General features: G+C 37.4%; 1 protein-coding gene across 4 annotated transcripts in view; it reads right to left on the bottom strand.

Moving 5' to 3' along the window:
* Window positions 1–13813, bottom strand: part of arhgap32b (Rho GTPase activating protein 32b) — a 141776-nt gene that overhangs the window by 39570 nt on the left and 88393 nt on the right. For 3 of the 4 annotated variants that reach the window (XM_056447032.1, XM_056447033.1, XM_056447034.1), the window contains exons 6-7: window positions 7238–7324; window positions 1828–1965 (exon numbers count right to left, since the gene is read on the bottom strand). In XM_056447032.1, the coding sequence (XP_056303007.1) occupies window positions 1828–1965; window positions 7238–7324 (225 nt within the window). Of the gene's footprint in view, window positions 1–1827; window positions 1966–7237; window positions 7325–11102; window positions 11110–13813 lie in introns of those variants that run through there. The other variant, XM_056447035.1, reaches the window with a different exon arrangement.

Below are 13813 nucleotides of genomic sequence, written 5' to 3'. Positions count from 1 at the left end.
GCAAGCTCCCTGGAGAAAGTGAAACGGCAGATTTTCTTCTTCTTGGCTTTGTGGCTGTTCATCATGACGAAAAGGTTTGTTTGAGCTCTGGTCAACCGTGGTGTAGTATTACAATGTAATGTCTCGGCTGTGTATTTAATAATGGCGGCTTCTTGGTTTTCATTCTCCTGCTTGTGTATGTGCGATTGACGTTTCTCTGTAAATCAATACCGTTCAGATGCAAGTCTAGCTCCGCCTTTTGGTACCCTTTTTTCATGCTAGGTGCAAAAGGTACCCAAAAAGCGGCACAGTATGGTTTGCTTTTTGGTACCTTTTGACAGTAGAAATGGCCAAAAAAAAGCGTACCGAACCGTATCACACTTGGATAAGTATCCCACTTATAGTGAAAATGTGCAGAATGAATTATAAAGCCTAAAGCATTAGAATCGGTACTCCGTATCGACCGATCACCATGACAAAGAATTGGTACTCTGTATCGGCTGCAAAAATCCTGATCGTAACATCTCTAATATACACATACCAAAAGGTATTCAAAACAAAATTAATACTTTTACTCAACAAGAATGTATTAAAATAACCATGAAAACATTATTTTTTAAAAAAAAGAATCTTCAGTTTTGTTTAACCTTAAACTTTCCTAATTCTAATTATAAGGTTTGATGCCGTATAGTGTATACATAGTAAAATACAACACAAAAAGTGATTTGGTGACTGGTAGATAGCCAAACAGTCTGTGAGAGAACATAGGAGGAGCTAGAGCTGTGCCAATGATCTGTGCCAATGAAGGCCCACAGGAGTGTAATCGCGATCCAAAAGGCACTGAAGGGATCTGTTTCATCTGAGCATGTCTCAGGATCCACCCTCCTGTCAATTCCTTTCCCAGATATATGCTGGCACAGACTCACCAAAATGTAATATTAAGGCCAACTGGGGCTAATAAAGAAGCATAAATGTAAAAAAAGACCATGAAGACAACTGCTTGATCTTTTGTTTAATTCTGCTTTATGATCCTCCAGAATTTGAGAAAACCCTCTACACTAAAGAACAATAGTAAACAGAGTTAAATGACACAAAGAGCTTCTTGAGTTATTGCTGCGTTGTACTCATGTTCTAATGAAGCTTATTTGTGTGAGATCCAACACGTTTAATGCACATGCAAGCCTTGTAATGAGGCTGTCCTTTGAGGTGTTTGTTCCTATAAATCAGAGCCAGTTAACCTTTTAAGATCATCACAAGACTTGTTATATCGAGTTCTCTTTTCAAGATTCACCAACACCTCTAAATTGCCTCTCTCCAAATAAACCTACACAACCCAATTGGTGAAACACGACCTGAGAGCTGTTTTCTAGCACTGAGAAGCTCAAAGCGCCCAATTGCACAGAAAACCCTCATGGAAGCTTCCACTTAGCAGCTCAGAGAGACTTCCATTACTGTAAAACATAATGGGCAGCATTGTCAGCCACTCCAACTTCAAAGCAGATCAATTCAGCTGTATAAATATGCCACAGTTCAAGCATACTCCCCTGGAAAACAAATGCTAGGTATGCCCAACACAGCCGGAGAAGAGTTACTTTTTTTTTTTTTAAACACTACAGGGATATCCATTTGATGGTCTATCAAGGGACACCATTAGGTGCTGTTAACCAGCATCACTGTGCACTCGCTCATTACAGATGACTAAAGCTGCTCTGTGAGAGCCATCCTGCTGGATAAGCATCATGTATACTGGTTATAAAAGGTCTGACCATTCTGCGTTTTCAGGCAAGTGCGTATAATGGCTCATTGGCCACAGGGGAGTGCTAAAAGAGAGGTGTTTTGGGGTCTTACCTCCGCTCTCTCCCTCAGGCTGTCGAAACGGGGCAGCTCAGGGAGCTGGGAAAAGCGGCGGTCATAGATGCAGAGATGGAGATGCTTGTCCAAGACTCGGAAATCTTCATAGCTTCGTCTCACGATCCAGCTTCGTCCCTGTAGGGAGGTAAAAGAGGGCCGTAACTCAAAAGGTAAACAAACAAATTAAAGTGTGATGATGTTTGGTTCGCAGAATAAACATGAGGGCTCAGTTCTTGAATAAACCTCATCTGACCAGAGTAGTTTCACCGTGACCACACACACACACTAGGCCACTTCAGAGCAGTCACACCACAGCTGTGTGTGTTTAATCCCAGACAAAGCAGCATTCAAAGACATGAGGAGAGGGACAGTGACCACACAACCTTTTTTTTTTTTATTAGTTTTACATTTCCTGATAGAAAAACTGATTATTTGAGGGAAAATAAACAGCATACAAAGCTTTGAGAAAAGAATGAATGGATCTACTTATATCAGGGACAATTGAAATAGGCAAATCCTTATTTACCATGCAATGTTTTGTTAAATTCATTTTAAAACTTCCAGAAAGGAAAAGTATCGCTGGGTCATTCATAATGTGGGGGGATAGGGGTGGGGGTGAGAGATTGGATCTGATTTTTCAGCATTGCATCATGACAAAAATATGTTTAGCGTTCAGAAAACAACACTGGCTGAGCTAAAGCAGAAAAGCTCTGGATTTTATCAGCTAATATGAAATAAATTATAAAGGAATGTTGCATGAAAGAGAAACCATTGCATCACAGAAGTTTGAGGTCAATACGTTTCTTTGAAAATGTATTCTTTCTCAACAATAACTTTTATTCAACGAGAACTCAATAAACATATCCAATACGTTAAATATGACATTTTTAATGGTACAAAGCTTTTTCTAAAAAAATAATAATAACCAAAGGATCACAAAACTAAAAACGATTTGTAATTTAATTTATTTTACCTACCAACATTAATGCTTTCATTGGAATTTTGCTTAAAAAAAAGAAAACAAAAGAAATCATCCATCCTGGGTCTTTTGAATGACATTGGGCCCTATCATACACCTGGCGCAATAAGGCGCAAGATGTGTTTGGCAATATTTGTTGCTATTTTCAGACCAGTGCAACCCTATATATATATATATATATATATATATATATATATATATATATATATATATATATATATATATATATAAACTACCTCCATCCCTTCATGTTCGGGGGGCTTTTTTCAGTTTATTCATGACAGTTTGGCAATTTGCATTTGTATAATGTTGTTATTATTATTAGCGGTATTATTTATTATATACATATTTATATTTGTTTTAATAAAAACAGGTTTAGATTTGTCCACCTATGCGATTTTGGAGATGTATGCGTCACCATATGAGACATAAGAATAGGGCGTGTGTTTGGATATAACTCTGGACATAACCACACTTCATTATTATTGTTCATTTATAAATTTGCTGGAAATTAGAACTGAATTTAGAAATGGTTTTGAAGGAAATCTTTGTGCTTAACAAATGAAACTAAATATGTAGGCTACTGGATGTCTTCAGTGGAGTGCGTCCACAGAAGTAAAGGAAGTAAAGAGTAAACGTATAGTAAAGAGAAAGTAAAGATGCCGAATGGAGGAGGCTCATTCTTTATCCTCGTGCAGATGGTCTGTTAAACTGTTTTCTAGCTAGTGAAGCATTCAGTTTGTCCATTCAGTTTTTCCACTTGCAAATGCCACTATGTAAATAGCAAACCCGCCATGGCGCGATGCAACTGACTCTTAAAGAGAATGTGAGATGAGACTCTGATTGGTGTGATGCACTTCATGCTCAAAACACACCTAAAACTCATTAGGAGAATTAGCACAGGGTGCACACCATATTTTTCCTTGCTTAAAATGGCAAAAGTGGATTCGGACATGCCCTTAAAGCTTTTGTGGCATGCGTTTTAGACTTTGCGCCTAAATCATTAAAATAGAGCCCATAGTGTCTGATAAATTTGATCAACTTAATCAGCACATAAACATCTCTCAAATCTACATAATTGCACAGTAAATCTGTCTGACAGCAGGAAGCAGCTTTGTTAGGAGAATCAGCAGCTGTATAAAGCACCTGAGAAATCCCTATTTGAAGATGTTAATGAACATGAAACCAAATATGCTGATGGGATCCTATGGAGAAGAGTGTGGGAATAAACCCAGCATGTTAACCTTCTCATCCCTGCCTCGCATGTTGGATCCCTTCTACTCCAATGCCTTTGTGGCTACACTGTGCAAAGCATCAATCATCCTGACAGTGCTGTGCAGCTTGACTGGGCCACATTGTGCACTGCTGCAGACCCACAGTTAACCAATCAGACATTCTAATTAAACTCTGTACTGCAGCACATGCATGTTTGCTAGTTAGTATACACGGTTTGATATTTTAAGCACTGAGATGATGCTTAAAGGAACACTGCATTTTTTTTTGGTTTTTGAAAATAGGCTCATTTTACAAGTCGCCTAGAATTAAACATTTGATTTTTACCATTTTTGGCAAAATTCATTTGATAATTTTCCCATTTAAAGCTTAGACCAATTACATTGTGTACTGAGACTGACAGTTAGAGCTGCACAATATATCGTTTTAGCATTGATATTGCAATGTGTAAGCATGCAATATTGACATCGCAGGATATGTAATGTGGAGTCAGGATTACAGTTGACCAGGTACAATTGTAGAGTCAGTTTATGTATAAAAACGTGACAGCTTATTAGTTGTGCATGTTTTAAGGCATGTGACTGTGCTTAAAGCTTTTGGGCACAAGGAATTATTGCATTTTGTAGCTTTAACTAAAAATGTATTTTATAGACCATTTCAATGGGATCATGTCATTGGCCCAAGAATGTTTCCTGCTTGTTATCAAACTATCTTATAACTGTAACAAGAAGCAATTCTATCATAACTTAATGTTAAAAGAGCTATCATGACTTTATCAATATGTGGCTACAGAAATTAAAAATGTAAAACAGGAAATACATTGGGACCATTGTTTTTGTTTACATCCCTCAAAATGGTCTATTTAATAATGTATATAATGATGACCATACAACTTCATTGTTTGTTTGATAATTTTATTACTGTACCTGAATACTGTTAGACTCCTTCATTTATACCATTGCTGTACGTTATCTATGTTGATAATCAGTCTATTATTTTTCAGCAGACGCGCTACTCTAAAAAAAAATCTTCTCATTCAATATTAACGAATTAATTATTTCAAAATAAAGCTTTAAAAAGTTATTTGGTGGAATATCACAATATCAATCGCAGAAAATAAAAATATCGTACATATGTACATATTTTTCCAATATCCTGCAGCCCCACTGACAGTAAATGAAATTTTGCTATTTTCTATGCTAGGAACTACAGTCTCATTCTGGCGTAATAATCAAGGAACCTTTCTGTACCGTAGCTGCAGCAGGTGCAATGATATTATGCATCACATGAAAATAGTTCCCATCTAGAACTGCATAATATCACTGCACCTGCTGCAGCCATGGTACAGCAGCAAAGTTCCTTGATTATTATCAGGGTATATACACAATCCTAAAGGTAATTTCAATATCTGTTTAAGACTCTTTAAAGACCTTCTAAGAATATTTTAAGATCTCATTGCCACTTCAAGTTCTAATCAGTATCAAACCTTTAACTTAATAAGCAGTTGTTAATAAACAGTTGTAGTTATTTTAATGAAGCACAACCATGCAACAGAACTCAGATAAGCTCAGAAGAAGCATAGCTTGAAAGAATAAATCACTTGTTTTGCTCTATGGTTTCGCTACATGTGGAGAGCGTCACATAACCTTCCTGCGTTTGTCGCAAATTACGTGACATCACCCGGACAGAGGAGCTTGGCCGAACGCACCCTGGCCCGGACCAATAGTGTAGATTGAGCACGCAGTTGTTAACATTAGGAGACAAATAAATATATTTATGCTTTTTTGGAGTCAAACACTTTGGACAATGCTTGAACAAAATTTAAGACGCAATTAAGACCTTTTAATACCTTTGAAGGGCCTTCTCAAAATTGATTTAACAACTGTTAATACTTTAAGACCCTGATTATGCTGAAATTAGTATAGTTCCTAGCCACAGGAACATGAAAATAGCATCTTTTCATAATCCTTTGGTCTTAGTTTATAATTTAATCATAAATTTTTTTTAAATGCGAGATGCTAATGGTCTAATCTGATTCAGTGATTTATGCTAAGCTAAGCTAAAAGTGCTCCCGCCAGACCAAGAGATTGGCTGAATTAATTAAAAACTTATAAACTCAACTCTTTTAACTCCAGGTCACTTGTAAAACGAGCCTATTTCCAAAAAAACATTGAGTGTTTCTTTAGTAACCACACAGCAAATCAACTTTTAAAAAGTTCTACAGAAACTAAAACTATATAAAAATGTATTTGCCGCTAGGATAAAGATAAGGCACACATTCATTTCGGACCCTTGTGCATGTGACAAGACAATAATGAACTCTATTCTCATTACACTAACATGATAGATCAATTTTCCACTCTAATGAAGCTCAAATCAATTCATGATGCTACCCTTTTTTATAACTATTTAGTATTTTTTCTCTTTCGTTTGGAATATATACACTTTTCCTTCCTTTGTTCAGTCCCCAAGCCACAAAGCCCATATCCACAGTAAATGGAAAACCTCAATGTGTTTGATTTGCCATCTTCCCAAATGAAGACCAGAGAGAAAATACCTCAAAAATGCTGATGTACTTGTGCATCAATAAAAAAAAACAAACACCTTCCTGCTTCCAACACATTTCATAGGGGTCTGAGTACTGTATTTGTTTGCAAGAGCAGCAATGAGAGTGGAACTAAAGTGCTTTTGCTGTATGTCTGATCCCTGTCCATTCAAGAGGCTCCTGGCCAAATATGCACCCTCAGTCGTTAACTTTTTTCTCTCTCTTTTTAAACACACAGGAGCAGTGCTGTGGATTTGGATATCTTTACAACAGACACACACACACCAGGATAAAATGAGGTTTCCACACACAAAACCCAGACTCCAGATATTTTCCACTGAGTTTTCAAGGCTGCCAGCGCTCAAATCAAGTGCACAAGCAGCCAGTTGCTTATATTCTACACAAGATTTAAAGGGACAGCTCACTTTAAAATACGGTCCATTTTATGACTTAAATTTTTAGCTTAACTGGGAAGACTGAAGTGCATAAATTATCTCTACCTTTAGTGAGAAACCACTGGCATATTAACTGGAACAAGGCATTATAAAACTGTTAAGATTCCGAAATTCATAAATACAACATATGCATGAGAATCTTGTGTTATGACTCATGAATAAACAAAATTAATATTATGCAAGAAACACCTTTACCTGACAATAGATCTGAACCAAATACACAGGCTCTTTTGACTCCAGGCCATTCCGTGTCACTTCAGTCTGCTCATCTGCGAGGGTTAACTATGGAGAAAGAGATGAACAAAAGCATTAGTGGATGTTCTTGTTTTAGTGACAGCTGTAGACTGCTGATGCTGAAACACATAAGACATCCATCACATCTTGTTGCTATTATGAGAAACTTTGGTGCTATCAGTGAATAAACGACTAGCAGAAGTGTGTCTCTCTGCTGTCATGTGTAAAGATGGCTCCTCTGGTAAGAAAAGGTGCTAACAGATTTGTCACAGACTGAGCATATTTCCTGCTTTTTGTAAATAATAAATACAGATGCACAGAAACAGTCAAACCAGTGAGAGACAGATCACAAACTGAGCCATGCGTAGAAATCCACTAGTGGTCAATTCATACAGTGGCATGAATACATTAATTTAGATGGAATGTAGTCATGTATGCAGTTTTTATGACTTAAATAAATAGCTCACCCAAAAATGAAAATAGACTGATTTACTCTCCCTCTAGTGGTTATAAACATAAGTTTCTTTTTTCTGTTAGACAAAAGAAATTGAAGAAAACCAAAAAAAACTGTAAACATTGACTTCCAAAGTAGGCAAAACAAATTATATTTAAAGACAAATATTGGTTTTAAATTTTTTCTAAATTTCTTATTTTGTGTTGAACAGAATAAAGAAACTTGTGTAAAATATGACAGAATATTATTTTTTGGATGAACTGTCTATTTAATACAAATAGATAGACTATTATAAAAAAATACTACAAATACTAAGTGATGATTTCATAAAATATAAACTAAGAATGGATGAAAAATTAATTTTTCTTGATATTTCAGAACCGCAAACTAGGGTTGGGTGATAAAATTGATATAAATATTTATTGATCAACACCATTGTCAATATCGAGAAAAAAAAAAGATTTAGTATGAATTGCTATAGTTTTATTCAATTGTGGCTCCTGAGCACGTGCCTTGAAAGCAATGTCAATAAGCTTAAAATGTAAGTTAGTCATTTCCAATGGAGGTGCGCGACTTGCACAAATCACGTATTGGAACGACGCACACATAAAGCTCCTGCATTTCCAGTAGTAAGGAGACAGTAAATAAAAATGATGTACAGATGTTGCCAGAGTGGCTTTTTGGTTTCTTTTCTTGTGCATCCCAGCCACTAGCACCCCTTCAGAAAGAGTTTTTAGCAAAGGGTAATATAGTCATTCAACTTCACAATTTGTAATATTGCAGTCTGTATTTGAATAATGATGGTTAGTTCCTTTACTTAAAAGCTCAGGCTTGATTATCATAATTTATAGTGATTACAGAGATTACTACTCACACCTTACAGACGTTGATCTACCTTATAGTTTGCTTTGATTGTTCAGTATTTACACTTAATTATTGCACACATTTTAACATTTTATTTATCAAGTTTAAGAGTCTCTTTAACACACGTTAATTATAAAGAGATTAGATATTTTGTTTAAATATTTTTGTTTTTGACTATTAAAACGTTTTGCCTCAGTAATGTTGGTCAATTAAAATAAAAGTGATTAAAAAAAATTCCTAAATGAATTGTTAAAAAATATTCAATATTTATCGATATTGAATGATATGAAAAATGATACAGTGATAATTTTTAAGCCCCAATTTTCATAACTCACGTTTGTGTGGGGAACAAAAGATAAATGCACAATGACTTAATTAAATATCATTCATATAAAATGTCCTCTGACCACTATCAGTTTAAATTAACTTAAACATTACCCATTACATCATCTCGCAGGCTGTTTACACATACAGTAAAGTGTTAATGGTTAAGTGTTTTGCAAGTGACAATTTTTTACTGTGACTCATTTGAGTTTGATCATACTGTGAGATAGTTGATGACCTCAGTGAGACACACACAGTGAAAAAAATCTTTGTCTTGCTAAAAACAAAGGGTGACTACATCTCTGTCAAGTGCAGCTAGTCACACTCCCACATTAAGCAAAGCGTCATCACACAGAATCCCTCTATACCAGACTGCATTAAAACAGCAAATGTATCTAGCCTTTTTAATAAGCTTGAAGAGCTTTGACAGCAGCTATTTGGACTGAAGCATTGAGATGTAAATCTTGATAGAGCGTATAAATGGTTTCATCCAGGTGGATCCACTGATGAATAATTTAATTATTTACACAAAATTTCCCTTGAGATCAATAAATGTCTTTCCATCTCCATCCATCGAAGTAAATCGCTTGAATGAATGTTTACGCAGGCAGCACACATCTCAGAGTGGAAGAGCACATATAAAACCACAACTCTAACCACTTGTGTTTGTTTACAACTTATATTAACATTATTTCTGGTCATCTGATCCCAAATTTGACAGGCAAGGCAGTTTTAGTGAAAATGTAGGCTTTTTGCACTTAGTGTAAATGGGCATGAGCAAGATTTTAAAGCCTATTTGGTGGAGAAAAAACTAAACGGCAAGCTACAGTAGATCCTGTTCTCTCTGGGATGCATTAGGACACATTAATGCATAAACTTACAAATGTGGTCATGTACATTTCTAACCAGATTACAAAATATTTTACAGTGAGTTAGCACTGTTTACTCACCGACTTTTTGTTGGTTTATTACAACACCACGCAGTCTTTTGTGGCACAAAGGTGTCTTAGAATAGTTTCCATTTGCACCTGAAGGGTCCAAAGCGCATAAAAGACACCAAATGCTCCTTTTGTAATTGGAAAAAGATCATGTGAACCCTTAAATCTGTAGTCAAATCTCATCTCTACGAGTGTGCGGCAGTGTTAATTACACTCAAGTTCAGAAAGCAGCCATTAGGTTGTATTCCTGTCACGATGAGTGAAAGCTCAGAGGCGCTGCACTCTTTAGAGCGAGAGGATTATGCCCTTAAATAAGGCAGGGTTACAGAGAGCTGTGAAGTATTAAATATCCGTCTCAGTGAGTGTGCGAGTGAAACTTCAGACATCTTAACAATACCACATGAAGGCCCGACTGAGCTACGGTCTGAGACTTCTGTTCATTCCACATCCTTACAAGTGAGAAGTGAAATCCAATGCTGCCGCTCTGACGTGAGCGAAGAAACAGACCTCTGACCAGCAAGGTCTATATGAGAAGAGTGGGAAGGGATTAGAGGGAGGCACAACCAGGTGTGCTATAAGTCAAGTTTGGAAGCAGTGGGCTTCAGTAAGGTCTGGTGAGCCAGCTCCTCGGAAAACCCTGGGTAACATGAGAAGTAATGACCCAGTTAAAACCAACTATTCAACAGCTTGCCAGTGCTGAGAGAAAGAGAGGTATCCCCGCCACCACTGCCAGGAGATTCCGCTAAACTTTCAGAGTTAAACGGTTAGGGAAACATTCTTTAGCTGTGACCATAAAGTCCCACTGGACACGCACACAAAATCCTGTGCAAAAGTGGTCAGTGATCCTTGGCAGGACAGAATGTTCAACTGCATTGTTTGATAGAGCCCATGGATAGCATCTACGCTTTATGGGGATCCTTCAGCAAATCGTTTACAAGCACTGACAGGCATGAAAGATGTTAAAGTACTCCTGGTGCTTAGAAGGCACATCCCCTTCCTCAAGAGCTGCTACAAAAAAACATTTAGTAGTGTATATCTCCATAGTGCATGGTTACATAGCAGTGATCTTCAATAAAAAGTATGAATCCAATGGTCCTAGTGAGACTGTAAGACATTAGGTGCCTCTTAATAGCATGTCTGCTGAAGTGTAAATATAGAGCGATTAAAGTACAGGTATGACTAAGAGTAAAATAAAAGGGTTGGAAGCATACAAGCAGAATGAGCAAGCTGAGCAAAGACGACTTACAGAGCCACAACATCCCGTCTGAACTGATAATGCAGCATCTTTTGTTCACCCCAAGATTCTGGCAGCACGCTGGATGAACAATTTTGAAGCCTCACATCTGAACATTCAAGGATTCCCGCCTTCGATGTCCAATAGTCAAGCATGTGTGAGAGAAACACCCGTTGTTTTTATCCAGCACAAATCCAGTCTGCAGAACACAGATGTCAGTTGAGTTTCCCACCCCCTCCTGGGTGCAGTCCCGGCTGAGTTGTTGTAAAGCACGAGGACAGAGGTTCCCCCTTTGGTGCGTTCCTGCAAACCCTTAGAAAACGTGGAGCACTGACTGCTCGGCTTTTTGAAAAATTCCAGTTTTCACAGGACTTCGCTGTTGTTTGGTTTTCCTTATTTGTGATAGACCCTCTAACTCCATCTGCAGTCCCTCTACAGCAGAGACAAAAAAAAAAAAAGATTGAAAAAAGTATGATGCAAAAAGCATTCGTCCCTTTGCATCTGTTGTGGTGTCCTTTCAACACACGCTGTCGTTTTCTCCGGACTTTAACTGTCTCCCCCTGTTCCCAACCCCCAGCTGCTCCCCCTTCACTAGCGCTCAATGGTACAGTCCCTGGGACAAAGCACAGGGCTGGTGAGCCAAAAGAAACAGTGGGGAAAGCGCTGAAGAGGGGGTTGCCCTTGTAGGAGCACAGAGCAGTTCTCCAGCATGTGCCCTTCACTTTCTGTCCGGATCCTCTGGGACCAGTGCAGTCCACAGCGAGAGGAATAGAAGTGACAGAGAATAATGTTAGTGGTGCAGTGAGAAGGTCTGGAGAATCCTCCATGAACGACTAAAGCTGCTCAAGGCAGCAGGGCTGCATTGTCTAATAATCACACTATTGTAGAAGCACAAAAGACAAAGAGCGGGAACAAAGAGCCTCCATATGTCTCGTACTTTGGCAGGGGGTATTTTCTGTTCAGAGCCTTTTTTAATGACCTAATTATCATGTTCAATGATGAAGACAATAAGGACAGGGCAGGATGGTCAACTAATCCAACATAGTCTCCAATTAGTGAGACTGACCAACTTATGTAGCTTTTTAAAATGTAAACACGGTTACACATAATATTTCTATTCCACAAAAAACCATTAAAGGGTTTTTAAAGACTATTCATTGTAACATTGATACCAATAAAGAACCTTGAGTTCTTAGAGAGTAGAGTTCCTGCCATTTACACCTTAATTTTCTGAACCTGAACTAAACTCTGGGACCTGGTACTGGGTCTGTGAGATCATTTACTTCCACATTCTTTAAATTTTAAAGGTCTGTACTGGCCCAATACCCCATAAGTGGTTTCGTTTGTCTTTTTTCCTATGATTACTGACATGTGCAGGAACAAGCAACATTAATGACAGCAACCTAGTCCACAAAGAACCTAAAAGGTATACTTTCAAATTTGAGTTTACCAAAAAGGGGCCTCTTTTTTGGAGGGGTTTATTATAACACAGACAACATATACAATTATTTTAATCATTTAACTTTCAACAGTGTTTCATGAAAATTTAAATGTTTTCTTTAAATTGATACCAAACTTTTGCATTTACACCTCTGCATGTGGATTTGTGAAGCTTTTATATTTGGGTAGACAAAATCAAGGCGGAAACCCCAAAATAGCACTTTACTTTAAGAGGTTAATCACTTTCTTCCAAACTGCATAATTTATTTGAATGATTAAATTAATTAAAATTCTAATTAATTAAAATTGCTTTGCTCATATAATACATTTTTTAAAATAGAAAAATAAATAAACTAATGATTGTATAAATAAAAATTGCTATAAAAAAATTCAGACTACTCTCCATTCAAAAAAAAAAAAAAAAAAAAAAGTCTAATATCAAATTCTTGAAATCATTGAAGTTAACGTATGGTAATGTCCCTATTAATTTGTCAAAGCTTAAACAGACTTCTATATTGAGATCTATTGGCAACCCTAGAGAAGGACACTTGGCTCTTGCTGCTCAGATGCCTCCCCAGTGGGATCTCCTGGTCTGTGATTGTGATAAAAGCGGAAAAAACCAACATAGATACTAAAGTAAACACCTTACGGCTGTAAATCAGTGAAGACGAAAGAGAAAAGCAGAGGGTCACTCCAAATGACATCACTTGTGCCATCACAGCACATCTGAGGGTGATTATAAAGATTTTCCTAGAGGAGTGTTGTGAAAACACAGCAGCCAACCACACGGAACGCAAGACGGATCCAAGAGTCCTGCTATTCGACCTGCAGAAATGAGAAATCTTTCCCTGGAGTCCCACTCGCTCAGAAACACATGGCTGCCTCAGTTTGTACGTGTGAGTTTGGGGAGGGATGTTGGCTGGTATCAGTTGTTTGGATGATTTCATGGAAGTCGTGCAGACCAAAACAAATACGTGAGCTTAGGGACTTCAGCTAAAATGTGGGGATGAGTTTAAAAACGCCTTGGCCTAAATCTATGACACATGACTTGCCATTTGCCGACATAGAGTGTGTTCCAGCAAGATTAGAAACACCTAATGCAAGTTAACAAACTAATCATTCTACTGAGAAAGAACTGGCAAGGTTGCAATGCAGTGACCTTTAAAGGGACAGAATTGCGATCCCACTAAATAAATTAATGCCAAGTTGTTTGATTATAAAGTTCCTCACTAATGTGTCTGGATCAGCAGTAGAAGAGTAATATTTGGGGTGGACACATTCCA

Source organism: Danio aesculapii, chromosome 21 (genome assembly GCF_903798145.1).
Source record: "Danio aesculapii chromosome 21, fDanAes4.1, whole genome shotgun sequence".
Lineage (NCBI taxonomy): Eukaryota > Metazoa > Chordata > Actinopteri > Cypriniformes > Danionidae > Danio > Danio aesculapii.
The sequence above is the reverse complement of the archived record's forward strand: the minus strand, read 5'-3'. Positions and strand labels throughout refer to the sequence as shown.